This window comes from Falco rusticolus, chromosome 6 (assembly GCF_015220075.1).
Source record: "Falco rusticolus isolate bFalRus1 chromosome 6, bFalRus1.pri, whole genome shotgun sequence".
Taxonomy (NCBI): domain Eukaryota; kingdom Metazoa; phylum Chordata; class Aves; order Falconiformes; family Falconidae; genus Falco; species Falco rusticolus.
Genome location: NC_051192.1, coordinates 24,277,420 through 24,300,225, shown reverse-complemented (window position 1 = coordinate 24,300,225; position 22,806 = coordinate 24,277,420). Strand labels below are relative to the sequence as shown.

General features: G+C 38.9%; 1 protein-coding gene across 2 annotated transcripts in view; it reads left to right on the top strand.

Moving 5' to 3' along the window:
* The window catches only part of PDSS2 (decaprenyl diphosphate synthase subunit 2), a 122,109-nt gene that overhangs the window by 94,773 nt on the left and 4,530 nt on the right, over positions 1-22,806 (top strand). For both annotated transcript variants that reach the window (XM_037391952.1, XM_037391951.1), the window contains 3 exons: positions 6,737-6,910; positions 8,361-8,492; positions 13,873-13,908. In XM_037391952.1, the coding sequence (XP_037247849.1) occupies positions 6,737-6,910; positions 8,361-8,492; positions 13,873-13,908 (342 nt within the window). The remainder of the gene's footprint in view (positions 1-6,736; positions 6,911-8,360; positions 8,493-13,872; positions 13,909-22,806) is intronic.

Sequence of the window (22,806 nt, the reverse complement as noted above, 5' to 3'; positions counted from 1 at the left end):
CAGACTTTAGTCATCGAGGTTGTCCCCAGGTACTGTGCTTAGGGTTTTATGTTAAAATAGATGATGTCTTTGAGATTTTTGCAAGTAGTGTTTAAAATTTTATTTTCCATGTTCAGGCAGGTTTCTAAATACAAGTAGATCCCAGATATATCGTATTTTAAAAAACATCTATTTTTCCAGGTGTAGAAGTAAAGCTTTACAAGTTCATCTTGGTAATGAAACTGCATTTTATTTTAACCACAGCCTCTGTGTAAATGAGAAATGTTGCAGACTCTCTTGGGTTCCTGCCGCTGCAGAAGGTCTTAATATTCTTTTTCTTAGCCTCTCTTTTTCTGTTTGTTTTCTGTTAAGTTCCTGAAGCACTCCACATGTGTAGATTGCGAGAGAAGTGTGATAAACTAAGCACAGCTGCATGATGTTTACCCCTCCCTGGCCCAATTACAAGTAGCAAAGACTTACTTTGTTTCAGTGACTTTTTTTTTTTTGTCTAAAGGAGAGTTGAAAGTACAGTATACCCTTCCTAAGGGGAACCCAGTTAACTCAAAACATAATTAGTATGGTGGCATAATAAATACTGAAATTTACGTGATAGCGTAGTGCATAGCTTCTGATGAGACCTAAAACAAACAAGTGCAGGATCTACTTTAATGTTTTCTTTTTCTTGTCTTCTGAGAAATTTGGTTCCTTGTTGTGTAGGAAATATTCCTGCTGTTTGTCTCGCTCTATTCTGCATGTCACCCATTCATGTCCTGAAAATCCTCTTCAGCAGAGGTTGCCAAACAGACTAGGTCAATTGTTGTTCTGTATCTTCTCGCCTTTTCATTTTTTTTTTTTCCTTTTTGAGGCAGGAAGACTGTACTTTGTATGTTAAACATCTCTAATGCAGTCATTACAAAGCACCTCAATACCATAGACTAATTTGGCACCAAGTTGTTCTGAGCTTTGCTAGATGTCTACCTAGTTGTTAGACAAAGTTACAAAAATAACTCTGCAAAATTGACCTTTCTCCTCTGAGACCATAAGTTCATGTTTACCCAAAAAAACCCACCTGTTTCAGTTTGCTTCATTTGTATGACACAGCGGGAGAATTGAAAGAATCAGTTGACCTAACAATACTGACCATACTTACTGCCGGAGACATAGAATAGATGTAATTATTTGATAGCTCTCATTACCACTTTTTTTTTTTTCTCTGTAAAACCACATGCAGTCTTACAGCCATCCCCTTTTAGTGCATTGTTTGGTCATTCTTCACCTTGTCTGCATAGTGAGTCATTAGATCTGTGTGAAACAAGGAAAATAAAGATAATATTTAACTTCTCATCTTTATTTGAAGTGACAATCCAAACTACAAAGTATAGGCTTCAGTTGCAAAGACAGCCTGTAGGTTACAGCTGCCACCCACGTTCAAAGTACTGAATAGCTGCTGTGGTTTAAGACGTTTCATTAGCAATATTAAGCTAGTGTTTTGGACTGCAAGCTGGAGCAGAAAGGGACGATCTGATAAACCTTTGCAGCTTTGTGTGCTGAATCCCCTCTTAACCCAAAATTCTGTGAGTGAAGGACATTCTTCCCAGTTCCTGCCTGGCTTTCCTAAATCTAGATCTAGTTTGGGAGTAAAAATTTGTGCCTTAGTGCAGAGAGGGAAATCGCCTAATCTGGCCTTCAGTCATGATTGCGGTATCTATTTTTAGCAGTAAAAACATTGCACTGAGTCTCTGTTTCCTACTTTTAGGAGACCAAAGGCTTTTAAAATATTTGCTGACTCACAGAATACTGTTGTAGTTTTAGAAACCTTCTGCCTTAATATCCCATAACATTTAACAAATATTAATGAAGAATGCTTTAATGTCCCTGTCAGTTCACTGAACAGGGATGAGAGATACAGGGAAGCTCAAGGTCAGGCAGCAGCTTCGAGAGCAGGACTTGAGTGTGTTGGTGTGCTTCACCTGCCAGACCATTCTAGCAATCTTGAAGTATTAGGGACTGTTATGGGAAACTGTTTTCATGGCTTTTCTGGGTTGTCTTCCTCACCTCCAGAATATCAAGCTGATGCTAAGTGTGCATTATCAGAACTCATTTTAGCGTCAGAATGGGACCGTTATGTAAGACGAGACCACTTCCAACATGTTCCACTGGTGGCTACAAGAGCTGTTAGGTATTTCTGAAATTTTTGCTGCAATTGTGTAAAAATTGTGTGTAACCAATATGTAAAACATGTTTTAAAAGAAATACATTAGTGGCGAGTACTCATTGTACCATGTAGTGGATTAACAGGTTCAGGGGTTTTTAGACTAATGTAGGGTTTTTTTAAATGAAAATAAGTTTATTTTCCTGCAAAGTACAGGCTACGTGTGGTAAGTGGTACCCATTCTTCTTTGATGTTTGGTCACCGGCCCTGCTTTGGAGAGTAATGAATGTTTTGGAATATGCACATGTCCATGAACTGGACTGCTGTGAGTCTATGTTGTAAGTAAAGGGTTCACTTACAAATGTTACCACAGAAGATAGATCTAATGTATTTTGAGTCATAGAAACCACCTTTTAGCAGGGCAGCAGTCAGTCAGAGCTTTCACTTTTTTTTTTTTAAATGTTTCTGTTGCAAGACAAAAGGGAAAGTTAAAATATATTGAATTTTTCTAAAGAGCATCTGTGAAAAGAATGCATAAATGTGTCAGGGGCAGGGGGAGCGTTGCCAGAAAGAAGGCCAATGCTGTTTGTTTACTGCTTTTGTTCTTTTAAATACTAAACTTTTCCAGAGAGATTTACAAGTAACAGATGTGGAGAGATAAGTGAATTTAATATACATTTTCAAACTTTTTTTTTTTAAATTGTGTGTTGCTTTTTTTAGTGTCATGATAAAAGTATTAGGTAGTTGGTAGCATGCTTTATTGATCCATTTGCAGACACCCTTGTTCCTCCAAAAGCAGTGAAGACGTGTATTAATAGACCAATAAAACATGCCCTGTCATGTTCAGCAAGCAGGAATAAATCTATTGAAAGCTTATGTGAACCATGTGCAAGATGTTTTGTAGGGTCTTGCTACTGGTAGAGAGATTCATAGTTGCACTGGATTTTATTGAAGTTCTTGAACTGCCTAATTTAAAACTTTAAAATGCTGTTTAAAAATATTTCTTAGTGTTTCTGTGGATTATTTGCCCATTGAGAACTCAACTAAAGTTTGATGTGATTCAGGCATTTCAATCATTTTGTGCAACAACAGATGGCTGAGAAAGAACTGCCATGGTATGGGAACAAAATAAAGGCTCCCTTATAAACTATAGCTGAAGTTTTACATTGAGAAGTCTCTGACTTCTGCTCCTTCCTGGTTTTGCAAATGGTTTTGTGCACTTTCAAGATGCAGTGTTCATTCATACTTTCCTTACTATGTTTTCAGCTGAACTGCTTATAAGTATCTTCTTTGGTGTGACAAATCAAACTGAGTTACTGTTAAGTGCCACTTTTGTACTGGGGATCCTTGTTACCACCACTGAGAGCTGCCCTTCCTTATGGGTTTATGATTGCATATTTTGTCCTGCGGTTTCATTTTCTGAAAGTTTTTTGTTTCCCGTTGCCTGAGATGATTGTTTCAAACCCAGTTTAAATTATGGAAGTAGCTTAACGAAAAAATCAGTAAGAGACCTTGGAGTGAGTAAAATGGGAGCACCCTCAGCTGTTCTTAATTTCCCATAGGAAATTATGATCAGCAGAGCTGGATGCAGATATTTTCCCTGTACTCCCGTGCTGACATTATCCAAACCATGTCTGGAGTTGGCTCCTTTCTTCTAGGGATGGGGAGGGGTTGGGCTCTCTTCATCCAGCTTCTGCTACCCAAACAGCATCAGGGTTGGTTGTGATCTGGTGACGGAACTTGTGAATGAGGCCACTCCATCGACATTAGCTAATCAAATGTCTGAGCACTGTCAACTACAGCTAGAATTAATTTGAGCCTAAAAAGGCTTTTATATGAAAGGCTGTTAGAAGTCCTCTGGGCCAGCTAATGTCCACTCTTATATTTATCCTTTGAAATATCCACTGCTCACAAAAGAAAACAAAGCTTACCGGAAAGTGAAAATTTCTCTAGAAGTAGTAAGTGCTGTCATGATGCCAGATTTCACAGATTTTGCAATTTAGAACTAGTTTCATTTTTCCCCTTGATGTTTTAAAATAGTGTTTAGGTCTTGTCATACATACCCGTGTTGTAAGAATGCAGTGTGGATGATGGACAATTTAACGTGAGAGTTAAGCTTGGGAAAAAATGGCATTTGGGTTGTTGGAAAACTTTGCTGAAGAAAGGTTGTGTTTGCCTCTGGCTTCTTAAGCAGCAGAAGCTTTAGGGGTATGCGGTCATAAGATGTTCTGTGATTAAAATCAGCTATACTTTGGCTTGCATGCTTATATGCTAAAGCACATCCATATGGACGTAATGCCTTTTTACAGCCGGCTTCTTTCTGTAACCCAAAGATTCACAATACCTATGTTTTTAAGACTACAATACCATATCTTATATGTCTCAAATTTTTGACTTTTTTGAAGTTAGATGTCCATTTTAGATGCTTGAAGCTCCTACATAATGTTCACGTAGTAGACAGTAAATTGTTGTGCCACTTACAATCCTGTGATGAAATTCAAACTTGTTTAAGAAGAATATATTTTTGTAACAAATCATAGAATTTATTTCCTTTTATACATCAAGTTGCAATGACTGTTTAAGCTTCTTCAGTTCCTGTAGATGATATTTGATGATGTCCACTTTTCTGTTGCTGCCCAAAGGTTCCAGCAAGCACATATTTTCAACTTACAGGTCTTCTGAAAGATTTTTTAACTAAATAAATTGTTTCAGGATACCTTTCTAGAATATTTTTGCCTTGATTGGATTTAAAACAAATAATTATAAAAATCACTGCCAATTTTCAATATCATCCAGCAAATTTTAGTAAATACTGTTTTTTCGCAGAGCAGATTGTCGGTTAAGGAAAAGACTGTGTTGCGTCTTCCAAGAGCTCCTGAATTTAAATTTAAAATAAATTGATCTATATCTGAGTGGGGGAAAAGAAAAAAGACTTGATATATAGGAAAGTACTTGAATTAAATGCTCATTTTGACATTTTGCCAGTCATGGGAATTTGCACATGCTCTGGGCTGAATTAAGATATTAAAACAAAAATACTATAGTAAAATGAAACATGAGGAAAGTTAGGCTTGACTTTGTAAGTTATCATATGCATAATAGCAAACATGTGGTTTCTCTGTTCTTCACTTTCCTTGTATAAGTTAATAGCATGTCTGAAAGCAAAGGCATTTTGATACAGCTCTGTGTTACTTGGCATTGCAGAATTCTCCTACTTTTTCCATTAGTCTCAAATTATCCTCTCCCTTGTAACGCAGCACTTCTGGGTGAGATCCATAAGGGAGGAAAATTAGAGCTGAACGGATGGATTCTATTTCATTTGTTACCGATTTCATGACAGATAATACCTTGCTAGAAAACTATAGGGTCACACAGAATTACTTCTTGCTCGTTTCTAAGTAATTAAATTGACGTCACTTTGAGGGAAAAGGCTTGTTATATAAGAGGATTTTTATATTACTCTTTTAAAGAATACCTTTTGGCTTAGTGTACACTATAGATTTGGCTGAACTGAGAAATTACAAACTTTTTTGTTTATATGCTTGGATTTTTTTCTGTAGCTTCTTGTTACTGATTTTGGGGGTTTTCTAAGCAAAACAACTGTGGTCTTTTCTGGTTTGGGTTTTTTTCCCCCCCTCTTTAGAGAGCACCTAAAGGTGTGAGGGTAACATGTATGTGAGAAGGATTACAAGTAGTGTCCAGCTTTGAAGACCTATTAGTAAAATAGTGGCATATTAACACCTTGTGAGCCAAAGGAGCTGCAGTCAAGTTGCGTTTGGAGGGAAAAGTTTGGATTTGTGTTAATTAAAACACTTTGTGGGAAGTACTCCAAATTGGTATTTTGGATATGAGGGATTCTGAGAAGCGCGCTGAGCATTGCTGACCTTACAGTCAAGGTGATAAAATTCACTAGAGGCATCACTGAGATCTCTGTCAGTCCCCTGGGAAAGTTAATACCTGACATTTCTAAATCACAGCTTTATTTATTTACTTTTTAATACTTTCTGTCATTCCTCATCTTTAATATGGGAGTAGAAGAGGTACAAGTCCTCCATCACAGCCCTTCATTTTTCCAGTGCAGTTCTGTAAGGATTTTTAATAACTTTTGTAATTGGTTTTTTTCTCGGCCACAAAGCAGAAATTGTAAGGACGTTCCAAGTTTGTTTGGGATTGTTGTTTCTTTCTTGGTAATTGATAAGGAGCTGAAGTGCAGAGATGTACTCTGGGTTTTTTGATTGGGTTTTTGTTTTGTCTTTTTTCTTTTTCCTCCCAGTCCCTCATGAGGAATGTAGTTGTCTGTTAAATGTTTAGTGTAATGATACAGTCATTAAGAAAAGGATCTATATTGAATCTGTTGACTGATCCACATATTTTGCATTGTTCTTTTTGAGCAGAAAATGAAAATGTTGTTGTTTGAAACTGCCAGTATATATATTCAGATACTTTTCTCTACTCATCCCCATGCTCTTCTTTATTTGGCACCATGGCACCTAGAGTTCTGTTGCTCACCATGTGTTGTGTTGTCCTGTGCCATAACGTTAACTTCTGCAAGCTGACACAGCTGCAGTTTTGGTGTTTTCATGTTAGCCTTTGTTTCATTTTCAGGAGAACTGTCTTACAGATGATATTGGCATATCTACGTGGAAGGAGCAGGTTTACCTGTCACATAGTGCCTTGCTGGCAAAGAGCTGCCAGGCTGCAATGGAGCTAGCAAAGCACAGCGCTGAGATTCAGGACATGGCATTTCAGTATGGAAAGCACATGTCTATGAGTCATAAGGTACGCCTTTTCCTTTCGTTCTGGGATCTTCAATACAGAAGGACTTGTAAGATGTGTTGTTCTTGAGCTCTGTCATATGCTGCCACTGCGCTGTAGACTTTTGTCAGCAGGTCAGTGATGTTGAGAGATTTAACTGCTGCCTGGTGTGAAGTTGTTTGCAGAAACTGCTAGTATGAACAGTGCTTATGAACTGGCAAAATCACAGTTTGGCAACGTAGCTTATTTTATTGAAGGCTCAGTAAACATCCCTCTGGTGCGTATTTCTTTAGCAGCTTAAAAAACTTTACCTTCTCTGCTCCTACGTTCTGCCCAAAGCCTCTGTCCCAGCAGCAGGAGATGCAGGAGGAAGCATGTGTATGTGTTGGGTCTCAGCTGCCACCACGCAGAGATTTGTATCAAGAGGCTCAGCTGCCTGCAGCAGCACACAAGCTGATGTATGAGCTGCAGTGTCTCAAGGACCTGCATATGTTCCCTTCTGAATAATCTGGAGGTAACTTCCAAAGGGGGAGCTGGAGGATAAGGAGGGAGGTCACCAGGGCTGGACAGGAGCAGCCCACACCTCTGCAACAGTAGGATTTCCCAGATGAAGCCTCTGACCTCCATTAGAAGTCTTTCAGTCTGCAGCTAAAGTTAGTCCAAAGGAAAATGCACACAATGTGGACCCTGGATCTCTGGCAGTCTTGTCTTGCCCTAAAGATTTGCTGCTAATGTCTTGTGCTACTTGCAAGTATAGATGCAGCTTGAGACAGGGAGACAGACCTCCTATCTACTTAGGCAGTTTCTAGTTCCTCCAGGAGAAGGAAGTGGTTTTGTAAAGTACGGCTTTACTGCCATAGAAATGCCACTATATGCTATTACAAGGTACAAATCTACCAGTAAATTGCTTCTAGTGCAAACTATAGCCTTAATATTTTGCGTATGCTGTAATACTAATACATTCACCATTGACACATAGTTGTGTATAAAGGATTGCATAATTTTCATAGAAAGCTCCTAGCTATGTAACATCTCCTTTGTCAGGAGGGTCACATTGCGTCAGCGTCCTTGGGTACTGAAGAGTAGAATGTATTACCCTTCACAGACTAAAAACTGATATTCTTCCCATCAAAGACTGGATCATTCTTTCCTTCATATTTTTTCTGCTTCCTGCCACTCAACAGTTGCCTACCTGGCTGTGTCCCATCACTTGCCCAGCTCTGCAAGCTGTCCTTTACCCGTTTCTTTGCAGATTCTCTACATGCTTCTCTTTACCACAACTTTCTGCCACTGCAATGCTTTCAACATCTTCCTATCCCTCCCCCAAACTTGAAAAAGTGCAAGCAAAGTACAAGTGTCAAAGCAGGAAGTGGTGAGTAGGTATAGAATCAGGATATGGACCTTGATTTGGTGAGTGGGTGGATAATGTATAGACTGTTCCTGGGAACTGAAGGAAGATGTTTTTCTCTTTCAGCTACATTCAGACCTTCAGCCATTTATTAAAGAATGTTCTAGTGACACCTTGTCCTTCAGTTTGAATTCTGCGCCTGTGGTCCTCCATCAGGAATTCCTTGGAAGGGAAGCATGGATTAAACAGATCAGAGAGGTAAATTAAATCATTGTTCAGAATTTCTTAGTTTTGCCATTTGTATCTCTTCCTTTCTATACTTTCAATCCGGAAAGAAACTTGGAAACTAACAGTGGACAAGGCAACATGGAGGTTACCTCTGCTCTCCCATACTTAACACCTCTCTCTTACATGCTTTCAGGAGGGGGAAATCTAGGGACCTGATAGTTAAGCTCTGTCAAACTGCTGTGTGTCAGTGTAACAAGCAGATTCATTTGCGTGGAGCATATGTCTGTTCCTCTGCACTACTTGTGCAATCCCACGTCTTCGCTTAAAGCTACTTCCACTGGCAGCTTAAAGCAGAGATCTTTGCATTACACTGGCTGAAAGGTAGGCACACTTTTTCTTCTGCCAACTTGGCTCTGGAAGCAGAGTTTTGGATGGGTGGGAAGATCTGGGGGACTTGGCTTCCTGACCACTACAAAATATTTGTGAGGTTTAGCTGGCCGATAACCTTATTCTTGGTTCTCTTAATTCAGCAGTTCTTTTCCTCTAACCCTTAGATGAGGAAGGCAGTAAGAATAAGATAGCTTTGTGGTGTAGACCTTTTTATGTGCCATGTAACATAGCAAGATTCAGGTCCATGAATGGCTTTCTGGCAGTTGCTGAAACACAGATAGATAACTGTAGAAGACAGCAGGGAGGGAAAGAGGGGAAAACACCAAAAGTACCAAAATTAAGCATTCTGTTGAGTTCCTGCATCAGTTGGACATGTTTTGTCTGTCTAAACAGCGGTGATGGCTACCATTTGGAAATTCCTGCAGTTTTTGCATAGAAAGTCCGCTGCCTTCAATAAGAAGCTAGCTCTGTGCAAGCATATTCATTCAAGATGTGCTTGCTGATGGCTTCTTTTCTTGCTGCTTTGAAAGCAGGATTCTCAAGTAGAGGGTGTGGAGTCTGAACCTCTGCCTAGTTCTGCGTTCATGATGGCCAGGTTGCAGCCTTCACATACCACAAGAAAGAGGTGTAGTTGCTTCAGCAGTGAAATTTTGGGAAGTATATGCAAAATCTACATTACAGTGGTGTGGAGCTGGGGGATCTTAAAGTGAAGCAAACCTTTCGTCAGTTTGATATTAGGGGCTGGTAGTTTATAGTGTGTGACAAGGAATTTTGGAATTCTACGATCTCATCACAAGGCTCATATGCGAGTTGAATATAAATGGATTTGGATGATTGTAGTTGGAGAATAATGGTATTGCCACAGCACAGTGAATAAAAGCTTTGAAACAATTTCCCATCTGCAGAATCTAGAGGAGGTTGCAGGGCGCCGGGAGTACCGTCTGTTTGCTTACTAGTTCTCAATCCAAAAATGGGCATTATAGAAGCAACGGAGCAGTTCTCTCTGAAGGCGGAGGATGGGGAAGTGGCATGCACTATGCAAAAGTATTTACTAACTACTACTTCAGCTCAATGCAAAGTGGACACCGCATCCAGGAGCCTTTCTTGGCTTGTGCTGATTTAGGAAGGAAAATTACTTTTCATTAACTACAGGCTCTTTGAGATGTCATCCATCCTCACATTCACTATGTGACATTCTGTGTAGGCCAAGCATTCAAACCAGGCTTGCTCACGTTGGCAGTACTTGTAAGAGTGTGCTCATAAGCAACCCTCTTGCGCAGTGTCATTTTTGTGGTTCCAATAGGGAAAGCAACGCACAGCACACTCAGTCCCTGTCAGGTAGAATTTTTCTTAGCAGCTGAGTTTATGACGAGGCATATGGAAATCATGTTATGAACCTTTAATTACTGCTAAGTAACCTCACTTTCTCCTTTGATTATTTGCCCGTATAAGCATCCATACAATGGATTAAAGGCAGCAGCTCCCCTTGGCGGCTTCCTCCTCCTGCAGGAAGGTCTTGGAGGTCAAGGAAATGGAGGTAGAGAGCCCCATTGCACCTAGTAGCCTCCACAGTGGTATACTGCTCAGAAAGCATGTGGCTGGGACTCAGTGGCTGTCATGCGTATCTTAGATGAAAGCTGTCTTTGGAGGGGTCATGAAGGATGCCTGAACTGCTGTGGAGTGCCCAGAACTTGCGTGATTGTCTCACCACAGTTCTCTTGTCAGAGGTCCAAATACAGCTGCTGTTCCCAAAGTAGCCTTTGAGTGATAGCTATGTGCACCTTTCTGCTGCTGAACTGAAGACCTTTTAAAAGCCCCCTTGTCTCTTCATTTGGAAAAAGCAAAACACATCGGACATCCAGGTGCAGAAGGTTGCATCAATGCTAAATATATGTGTTTTGAGAAGAGTAGGTTCTGATTTTGATGAAATGTAGAGACTGCCTTAAAAGGGACTTGGGAAATGTATAGGGGGAAGCCTTGTCATAGGAAGAAAAAACTGTGTAGAGAAGTGTGTGTGTGTGCATATACATGTGTACGTATATATAGACACACACACAAATTATCTGTAAAGCCCCACATCTCTCTTGTTCTCACTGACTTCACCACCAACACCCTCTATCTTTGTGCATTTAAAACTAAAATGCTCACTGAACTGTTTGGTCAAGTGTCTGTTTTAAAAGGAGTATGGGTTGAAGTAGAGTCCTGAAATGTTTGGGGGAAAAAACCTGCAAAACACCAACACCCCCCAAAAAACCAAACAAAACTCCCCCAAAAACCAAATCACAAACCACCACCCAACCTTAAATGGTTCCTATGAAACACTGTAGTAGACTAAGAAATACCTGAATGCTCTTCTTCAGATGAAGTGTTGTGATAGCTGCTGAATGCAGTCCCGCTGAGCTTTTGGAAAGCCTTGTATTCTTAAAATTTGGCAGGTAATCCAGGATTATCTGATGTAGGATTTCCTAGGGAGAAGAGGGAGAAAGGGAGAAGAGTTGGTCACTTTTAGCCACTTCAGATACCTCTCTCTAGACAAGAGCAAAAATTCTGGCTCCAACATCTAAGCAGTGAGATACAAAAGATCCAAGTTTGAGTGAGAAAATTCAGCAGAATCCCTCAAGAACAGGTCTAGAATCCATCTTAGCTCATAGCATTCATAATTTTAAAAAGGATAAAGTCAGAAACTAGAACCATTTCATAGGCCAAGGTAATCCATGTGCCTTTCACCATATCTTTCTGAGCATTCTCTGAAGGAGCAGGGCTGAAAGAAAAGCATTTATCAAATGCTTTGTGAAGCATTTCTCAAGAATAGATTTTAAGACATGTAAAAGGGACCATCTCATCTGAGAAAGCAAAGTCAGTCTTGGAAAACATCCTGAAAACATGTTCCAAAAACATTGTTTTAAACCGTCCGCTTGTGGTCTGCTGATGCATTTTGAGTAACTTCAGGGATCCTTCTTCCTGGCAAGGTGAGTTGATTTCACACCACCTCATTTGTTAATGAAAAATGTCAGGGTATTACCATCTCTCACTGCTGGCACATGGCGATCTTTGGTGTTCAGGAGGAAGGCTGAGCCGAGTTGTCTGTTCATAGGTCTAATATGCTAGTAAGTGGATGCTTTTCTTTGAGGGCTCAGAGCCCTGACATTCAGAGGCTGAGCCCCCCAGCCAAGCAGTGAGACCTAGAAAGTTACCGGTTTGACAAGAGTGCATACCTTTTGCAAATCAGGCTTAATACCTTTGAGGAAGCTACACCAGATGCAGAAGTCTGATGTAAAAGGAAAAAAAGATCGGTGTGTCTGAGATCAGGGTCAGAAATTCAGAGCCGAACTACTAAGAAAGAAAAAAAAAACAAAGGTGCAGTTGTAGTAAAGGCGGCTTAGGAAACAGATAAGGCTGCTGCTTGTAGAAGCACAACTGCCACTGACGTGAATACTTGAGAGGAACAGAGCATGAGAAAACATTCTTACTGTTTGTAATGTGTCTTAGACACAGGAGGAGGCATGCTGAGCACACCTCTTCTGGCATCGCTAAGACTAAAAAGCATCTTCCTCAAACATGTTGGCAAATTCTCCACTGCGGTGTGAATCTGCATATAGGCAATCATTTGTTAAAGAACATATTTCTGGTGTGTTCTGATATACAATATAACTGCTAGATATATTTTGAAGAAGCAGTAAGATCCAACCGGTATGAATAAAAGTTGGCAAATCAAAGAGCTGGGAATACACAAATAAGGAAGCAGTTATTGGCAGTGGTTTTGCTACTCCCAAATGCTATCAGGCTGTTTTCTTAATATGCATTCCAGAAAAGCTGACTCTTAAGAAGCTTAAAGAGAGTAGTAAAGAGATTTTGTGGATCAGTCCCCTTTCTCCTTCAGAGAAGTCAGTTTTGTTATCTACTGTTTTTCTTCCTGCTCTGCTTGCTTAGTCTCTTGTCAGTTCTTTTTTCTATTTTATTTTTCCTCCTTTACAAAAATTATTTTCCAGATCTGTGCCATCGCGGCAACATCTCATCAAAGCTGTGCTTGCCACACTGTTCCTCTTCAGTGCAAGCCTCAGCTCTTCGCCTTATGCCAGCTGGCCTGCTGCTCTCTGAAGTCCCCATAGGGGACATGGAGAGGTAGTGGTCCAAGATGTAGATCTTTTCAGGAGATGCATTCCAGAAGACCTGAGGTTTGTGGTCTTCCCTTGTGGAGGCCAGAGGGAAAGAAATACGTGATTTTTTATTTTTTTTTTCTCAGTGTGCCTGAAAAGAGAGGAGCTGGAGTTGGATGAGGTGATAATGATACAGCTGGATCTGACCTAAGGGAAGGGCTTCAGGGTGGTTAAGCAGGAATGTTCTGTGTCTGGCAGAGCACTGCCACTGGGTGAGAGAGACATAGACATCTCTTCTACAACATACTGTTACAAAGCTGAGGAAGCTGGACTACGTACTTTCACGCATCTGGGCCAGAAGAAATGTAAAATTTACCCATACTTCTTTCTGAATGTGTTAGAAGTTACAGGTTATATGTATCTGCTGCTTAAAGGTGATGCTGATACTTAAATACAATTTTAAACCAAAAGCACCTCTAACCTAGGTCTAATAGCATTGACGTAGTCCTGACATCCCCTTTTGAGAGCCCTAGAATCACTTGTGTGCAAATCACTATAGGTACACAGAGAGTTCTCTTTTAAGAAAATAAATCCTGTTACTGCTGATATGAAATATAGCTTATTTCAGAGTCTCATGGGAGAGATTAATTCATGCAAACAGCAACATTTCTTGAGACCAAAACATTTTGGATTCAACAAATGTTTAACTACAAGTCTTACTCAATGTAATTTTTAGGCTTTTTATTATCTGCAGCTCTCATCTGAAACAGACTTATGTTGTATTTTAGTTTTTTTCATATCAAATTCCTAAAGAAAGTCAGTTTATGTTTAAAGTAGTCACTTTTTCAGTTGCCTTCTTTATTCTTGCAACTCTAGTTTTGTAGTATGTAATGTCTTATATAAAATCTCTCTTTCTCTTTAAGGCACAAGGAAAAGGAAATATAATGGACTACAAGAAGGTTAGTAAATTATATTTACATCTCCTTAATGTTTTTAATGTTTCTTGTAATATTTTCAAGGATATTCTTGACAGTTTAGAGAAACTTCCTTATTAAAATCATGTTACAATTTGTGCATGTGTATATGGAAAAGCATCTAAAATTGCTTTACTGAATTAAATATTTGTCAGTGTATTCTGTATTTTGACTGAAATTATTTCATATTTTGGATCCTTCCCATGAAATTTATAAACTTGCAGTGTTCTTAGAATAAAAGGAAAGAAAAGGGAAAAAGCCCTTCAAATTGTGTATTTTGAGCAACTGACTTCAGCCAGAAAGCACGTGATTTTACTAGCTCCGGGTAATCGTCTCTTATACAGGCACAGGTATTATGCGTTTAGTAATGACAGCGAAAAATTCTTCATGGTTTTTGTGGGCTCAAACAATAACCAACTTGTTTTTTTATAGAAGCCAGTTTCAAAACTATTATGTCATGTCCCTCTCTTCTGTGCTTCTTCATTTAAAATAAAAGTGGTCATTAGTTACATCCATGCTAAATGAACCCAGTAACATGTAGCTCATTCCAACATAGTAGCTTGGCCACCACGTAGAATCATAGAATGGTTTGGGTTGGAAGGGACCTTAAAGATCACCTAATTCCACCCACCCTGCCATGGGCAGGGACACCTTCCACTAGACCAGGTTGCTCAAAGCCCCATCCAACCCAGCCATAGCCAATTAGAAGGCATGTTGTGCAGTACAAATTAGTATTTCTTTTTTGCCCTTTGCTGTGTTGTCTTGGTTTCTACATCGCTAGAGTCAGTGCTGTGCATGTGGCTCAGTCTTTTCTTCTAGTATCAAAGACCCCTTGTATCTTTCTATTCAGTTGCTAGAATTACTTGAACCTTCTTAATCAAACCTGGGGGCTTGTTTCTCATTGAGCCTCCAAAATGTCTCCTCTTTAATTTTGTAAAAGCAAAGGTCACGAAAACTAGCTGTAGAACTTCTGAAAAATTGTATTATTTTTGTTCTTTTAATTTTTTATGAAACTTCAGTGTGCCTTTTAGTTGAGATAAAAATGTTTTGCCTTTAGTTGAATTCATAAATATATGTATACAAAAATTGTTAGCCATTTAGCCTGCTTAAGAATATTTTACCTTATTTGCTGTAGCTTTCAGTTAAAATAATGAATGAAGGTAAACTTGAGAAATTGAGAGCCACTCATTTAACATGCCTCTGTAAAGGGCAAAGGTCTTACTTTATTTCAATTTTGAGACTGCTCAAGAATTTTTAATTGTTATTTTGATGTATGTTACAGTAAAATGGTATTCCTGATTTTTTTCACTGACAAAAAATACCTGGATGTACTAGTAAATTTAATGAGGGCTAGAATTTAAATACTTCCTTAGGTCTGGGACTGTCATGTCAATATAAGGTCACTATGTTCTGCAAAATTTTTTAGTATTTTTTTCTCCCTAGCTTTTCTCAATCTTTTTATCAGAAGAACTTTGATATCACAGGTGGCTTATATTTTAAGGCCTGTTTCTGAAAATATTTTCTCTTGAGTTTTTAACTTTTCTTTTTTTCCTACACCATCACACTTCATTCAGACAAATTATTGATCCATCATTGTGGTATTTGAAAGACTCTTCCAGAGATGAAAAGATAGTTTCAGCTCTGTTTTAGTGGTGTTTCTCAGATAACAAAAGAGAAGATACCAATATATGGCAGGAAAAAAATTAATGTATGTCATTGAAAGTGACAGCAACTTTCCTGTCACCCTCATTTGTGTGGGGGATTTTGGCAAAAATCGCAGACTTTTAAAATCAAAAAGCTTTTATCCATTCTACATCTACTTTACATGCAAGATAAGCTGTGTAATTCTAAAACAACAAATTGAGATTCTTAGTTTAATTGTTACTATTTTATAATATTGATTAAAAACTCTCCACTGATGTCAAGGCCTTAATGGTGCTTGGCACTCTACAGGCTTGTTAAATGAGTGTAACAAAGGCACAACTAGTAGCAGAAATGAGTAAGCTAAGAATAATTCTTGTTTTCTGGCCAAGGCTCTAAAACAATTGCAAGATAAGGCTAAATAAAGAAATAAATCCTCTGTTTTGCAGCCAGTGAGTATGCAACTGAAAGGATTTGTTTTTCTCCTAAATGTAGTATTCAGAAAAGATAAATGCAGTCAAGTGAAAGAGGACATAGCAAAAAAAAATATTTTTTTAACTGTAGTCCAGTTCTTTTGCTCTGCTGTCTTACAGAGGCCTTTCATGCAAACTGGCATGGGAAATATGGTACCTCAGCATAGTATGCTGTGACATTGTTGGTTTGTATATGAAACACTATGCATGGCGTTAACACAGGGAGCAGATTTTGTACAGAACTGGAAGTAGCATAAGGCAAGAAGTGGTAGATCCAGCCAGCCATTCATATGCTGCGTGGCCCTAATGTCTTGACTTCCTATATGGTAGGAAAGAGGGAAGAAAAATGGGAAAGGTCACTTTCGGAAACAAGGAGGTTTCTCAGTGGTAGCCCACTGTCATGCAAGTAATAAATAACAGTACACAGTGCCATCCAGTTGTGTTAGCAAGTCGTAGGACTCCCCTTCCCCAGCTCACCATTGACTACCGTGGTCAGTGCATTCATCCTGCTGCGGTGTTGTCTGCAGAGCAGGTTTGTAGTCCCATGGCATAAATGATGATAGTCCTGCAGTTCTGATTTTTTCAGTGAGATGTGTCTTGAGACTATAGGCCATAGACTGTTCGCTCTCTTGCTCCTGAAATGCAATAAAGAGTTAAAAACAGATTGTTGTTGTTTGTAGATGCTTATGACCTGTGGCTGTCTTCCATGAAAATTTGTCATCTTTGTTTTGGAGCAGCCGTTGCCATTGGTTGCTTTTGTTATGTATATTAAAAAAAACAGAATAGCCTGTGATTTAATGAATATAGGGGTTTTTAGATGTATTCCTAATATTACAAAAGCAGCCAAAACCATTCAGAAGAAGCAATTTTATCCTTTGTTGGAACTAACCATATCTGAATTACCAAGGTGTACATCCAGTACCAAAAATCAGTTGTATCTTTATTTGTAGTCAGTGGGTATTTTCCATGGCTGCTTTGGGGTGAGAATCCAGCACAACTTTTGTTTCATTAAAGCAAACTATTACCACATCTTGTAACATAAAGATCAAGTTAATTGCTTGTGTATGCTAAGATGACAATTAACAATCACTGTTTGCATTGATATGATTTAGGAAAGTCATGCTTTTTCTAAAGAAGTCATCACTTCACTACCATTGTTTAGATTTAAAAACCAGTGAGCCTTGTTAAGTTCGTTGTGAAAGACATGGAAAGGCATAAGGAGGAGGAGCTGGTGTCTCTTCTAAAATATTAAAGGATCTGTACAATCAATCAGTGTCTTGGGGTGACTTGTAATTTTTTGGCAAAGTGTACTACAAGGACTGCGTAACAGCTGGAGTAGCAGCGTTCCCTGTAAACAAGCCATCCTTCCTCTGCTGTTGAGAGTGGCTCTCTCCAGATTTGGTCTCTTTCGAGGTAGGGTGTTTTTGAAGTAAAAACAGAATTTTCCTGTTTGTCAAGTGAGTAAGGAAAATAAATTATACTCTACTAGCGGAGGTTTCAGCAGGGCATTTGGGCCGTTTAAAAATGCACTTCTAAACCTTTTGTATAGAAAAAGTTTCTAAGAAAATACTGGGTAAATACTGTCCCAATTTCAAATGGCATATCACGCTGCATATAGCCAACACAGATTTTAAACATAAATAATAAAAAAATTATGACATGATGAAGTGATGCAATTAAATGATTGTCCAGCCCATTTTGAGAAGGAAGAGCATAGCCCTGTGTCCAGCCACAAAAACTGTAAGAGTGAATGCTGAGATGTTCCAAGGTACTTAAAAATCAAAGGAAAAATTTGACAAAATTGATCTGCTAGCTGTGAAACACGTCAGTACCTTTCAAAGTAACATTTCAGCAGCCTAAAGCATCAGTGTTTGAGTATGGTGTTCCCACAAAAGAGAAAACAAATTTGGAAAAGTCAGTACAGAACACTGCAAACACTTGGAGAATTATTCAGTCATTCAGCCACAGATCAATTTAAATTTTGTGGTTTGGGATTTCTTTTTGTTTCAGTGAGTACAGTGTACTTCAGAAGTGTAGAATGTTGTAGCTCACTTCAAGATCAGAGAGAATGCATGATGTTTGAAGATTTCAGTACGTAACAAATTTAGCTGTTTAGGATCATTCTTCTAAAACAACAAAACAAAAATTCTCAAGTTACTTGTTGATATCTTGTCACTGAAATAATCCTAAATTTGGCCATTGTTTAAAAAACAATATAAAAATTAAGAATTTCAATGTTCTCATTTTCCCTTTGCCCATAAAGTCCAGTACAGCCAAAATACTCACCACATATTCAGGGAGTCTTCCCCCCTGAGATTTGTGGTTCCCTACAGGTAAGAGTTACCTGAAAGGAATCTTCTTTCCTTTGGCTAGGACATAAGGCAATAATATCTTGACAGAGAAGATTTGAAGTTAGTTGTCTTTGTGTTTGGACACCTGCTTAGTTTTTGTCTCCTTTAATTCTTCAGTCACCAAAATGCAGCAGTCCCTAGCTTGCCTCTGGCTTCTCACTGCCCCCAGAGAAGCCGTTCTGTCCAACAGCAGTCCAGAGCAGTTGGTGTGAAAGGCAAATACGTAACTTCTGTAATATGGATGAGAAATTTTCTTTCAACCTTTTTAAAACAAAGCGACTGGGAAACATAGTACTTTGAACTCTGTTCATGGGATCAGACAATAATTTAAGTTGGATGCTCCTCTGGGGCATGTCTGGTCCAACCTCTCTCTCAAAGCAGAGCCAGTGTGGGTTTGCTCAGTTGAGTTTTGAGTATCTGCAAGGACAGAGGTTTCACAGCCAACCTGAGCAACCTGTTCCAGTGCTCGACCTCCCTCCCCGTGGAAGAAAATTTCCTTGCATCTAATCAGCATTTCCCATGCTGCAGCCTGTGTCATTTCCTCTCATGCCTTCCATGTACACCTCTGAGAAGAATCCAGTTCTTACTCCTGCCCGTGAGGTGGTTGGGACAGCAATAACAGCCTTCTCAAGGCTGAACTGAGCAATTCCCAGCATTTCCTTGCAGCCCACGTACTGCTCCAGCCCTGTATCATTGGCTAGCCTCCCACCACGCTTGCCATGGTATGGCAATGTCTTTCATTTAGTGGGAAGCCCAAAATTGGGCACAGCACTCCAGACATGATCCCACAAGCCCCAAACAGGGGGAAGTAATTCCCGAATATGCTTGCCTACACAACCAAGAAAGTGGTTGATGGCCTTTCCTGCAAGGACATGCTGCTTCAAGGGGAAAAAAAAAAAAAAAAAAGGTGTGTAGATAAGTAACTGAGAAGGAAAAATAATATGGTTGGAACATCAGAAAAACAGGATGTGGACCTCTTGGCTTGTTGGTCATTGATTTAAATCTAGCTGAATGTTATCAAATCTGTTTAGAGGCAGCTTGTGTTGGATGACCATATAGTACTGTATGTGAAACTAGGGTTTGAGATTCACCACCACCATTTCATTAGTCTTTGTACATTTGTAACAAATCGCTAGAATCTAAAAACTGTCTAGACCCTGTCAAGGTGACTATCCCTTATGAATGTGCCTAATAATTGAAATAAAAAAAGCCCAACAAAAAAAAAACCCCATATGTTAAACCCTGCTACAAAATAGGAGCAGGAATCTGAATTCACTATGATGGTACATATGGTATGACCTAGACAGCACAGATTTTGTTATTCACTTAACGTTCTACGGCAGGAAAAGTTTTAATGTCTTACTAGGTCATAAGCTTGAGGGGTGGGACACACAAACATACTCTTTTGGTTTTATGGTAGACTCAGACATTTAAGTCAGTGAAAAGAGAAGGAAAGTTCTCATCCCTACCTTCTAGAGCCCTAACCCATGGGATTCCTCCAAATAGGTCCTTGAAGAGGCCAAAGGTAGCTCTTCTGAACTCCAGGGTTATAACCCTACTTACTGCCCACCTTGGTGTTGCTGTTGCTTTTTCCTTAGATTCCTAGAACAGCCTTCAGAGATAAAACTTCAGGGTTCTGAGTTTCATGTGTACCAGGCAAAACTGTCAAGTCTGGTCATTATATGAATATATTGAGGAAAATGGAAGGTGCTGAAGGAAAACAGTGCTGGTACATTGCAGGGAGCATCACTTCTCATCTGAGTCTTAACTTGGCTGCGCTATTGCAAGACTGTTCTTTAAGCTGAAATTAAATAACAAACACCAGTCAGTGATTTTTGCAGATTCTTGGCACCTTTAGAATAAAGTAGACCTTTAGTGCCAATGGTCTGAACAAAAGCTTGAAAGTTAAAATGAAGTATTCCAGTATATCTAGCAGTTCAGCTGGAGAAAAGTGTGTTGAAGCAATCTATTTTGACTTGTATTCACTTCTAACTAGTGAATGCTACTCTGAAGAAGATTGTGGGTTTTTTAATGATGGATGAAATTGTTCCTGCAACTGGAAGTACATTTGATGTACAAAGTGATGCCATATAAGTACAAACTAAAATAGCAGATTCCTTTATTTAGACGAAATTTATGAGGGAGTTTAAAGTTCATAAAGTAACAAATAAAAGCAGTTCATTTTGCTTTTCTGTTTATTTGCCTCAAAAATTAGCTGTTCCTATCCAAATGAAATTAAAAAAATAATACATCTAAACTGGGTACATGGATTTATTTTTTTTTTTTCCCTGTGTATTTAGTTTGTGAAGTTCATTACGTAAAAATCATTGAAGCTCAAAAATTGAGTGTGAAAGTGTAACTGCAACACAACTAACGGTACAGCTAAGTCTTAAATTAGTTTCTCCTGCATACAGCAGGGCTACTGAAGCCAGGGTTCCTGTGGAGTTATACGCTGTATTTTTTTAATAGCTATCCCACTACAAGAAGCCCAATTTGTACTACTTTTTTTTTCTTTTTTTTTTTTCTTTTTTTTCTTTCCCTCCTCAGCTGAGATAGAGGTGGCATGCAGTCTGATTAATCCAGACCGGTTTGCCTCAGTGTGTGCTTATTTGAGTTGATTGGCTGCTTCTGCAAATGGAATATAAAACAAGTAAGTTCCTAAGGACTATAAATTGTTCATTACTTAGGATGATTTCTGACTGAGAAGCTGAGGAAGGAGCTTGCCATATGAGCAGGTATCTTTCATTTTGAGCTGTCTGATTTTTGTATAGTGATTCCTCTGCGTATAATTTGACACGAGCTTTGCAGTTGTTTTGGCTTCAAGGCGCTCTGTGTGTCTGAGGGCTTACACAAGAAAAGTGTGTAAATGGATTCTGTCCTTGCATTAGAACTCTGCCTTTCCAGATTTCAGTGTTAAGAGCAAATCATAGTATGTATATGCAATCATACATGCTTAAGCTAAGCTCCCCTGACCTTTGACCAATTTGAAGACTTTTCAGGAGCTACTTTCTTTCTTGTTTACATCTCAATATATACTTATATGAGTATTACAAGTGTGCTAAACCTTTGTAATGAGCTTTATCATATCAGCAGGGTTTGTTTCAAGATGTGTGGGTTCTACCATCTCGCAAAGTAGTTCCTCAAGGAAGGGGAAAGAGCTTTTCACACTGCTAGTGTACTTCCTCTCACCTGTCCCCACCTCTGCTGTAGAGCTGTGGTTATATGGCTGATTCTCATTCGTTAGAAGATGTGTTGAATTAGCTGTGCAATGCATTTATGCCTCAGGACAAGTTCCTTTCTGGCACACAGTGCAGCAAGATTCTAACTGAAGTGGAGAATAAAATTTTTATGAACTGGGACTTGAACACTCAAGTGCTGTAATATGCTTTCAGCTAATTTCATCTTTAAATACAGATAATTAATCCACCTCAGTTTGTATTCAGATAAGGAACATCATTCATTCTGTATGAATGCAAGTATCTAAATAAAATGGTTGACTTCCAATTTGGTCATAGCTTAGGGGTTGGGGGTTTTTACGTAATTTAAACTTGATAGATAAATATAACCTTATCTCTTTGGTTTTAATCACTTGTAAATTAATTGGGACATTGGGCTGTGTATCGGAGGAAAACATAATTTATAAAACCTTGTTTCTGTAGATAACCTGCATTCAAGAAGAGCCCTTTTTTTAAAAGCCGATACAGTGCTGTAAGCCAGCTATGAAAGCCAGGTGGGGCACATTAAAGATCATTAAATGCTGTCATGCTTTTGGGATAATTAAATCTTGAAGATCCACCTGGCCTTGGTTCCCAGGCTCTGGCATGAGGCTTCAGGCTGGAGTTGGTCTGGGGACACCTGTATTTTAGGGTAGAAAACATAACAGTGTTTCATGACAGTCTCATGATGCTGTTCAGGAAAAAAAAATAATTAAAAATAAAAAAGCCCTTAATAAGTGTGATTACTATTTAGAGCTTCAGCTAAGTTGAGGTACTGGGAAAAAACAACATGTTTTGTTTGTCATTTTTGTTTGTGTTATTTCATAGGAAATTTAACCTGTCATTTACCCAAGTTTTTTAGGTGCCAAATCTTTCCAGCAGCTTGCCATGAAATGTCTGTTACTCCATGAAAATATTTTGTTTCTCATATGGTGTATCACCAAACCACTGTCAGATTTGCTAGCCTCACTGAGAAGGTTGTTTGCATGGATATAGCTCAATACGATAGTTTTAACACATCCCATTTTACTGACTGAATTTGCTTTTGTCCACTACAACAAAGGTAATCATATAAATAGAAACTTGCATTACAAAAGACAAGAATTCAATGTGTGTCATCCTGTGCCTGTTTCCAAAAGCGGGATGGAATGGGTGTTCATAAAATCCAGGTTTTCACTGCAGAAAATGAGAGCGCGAGCGAGC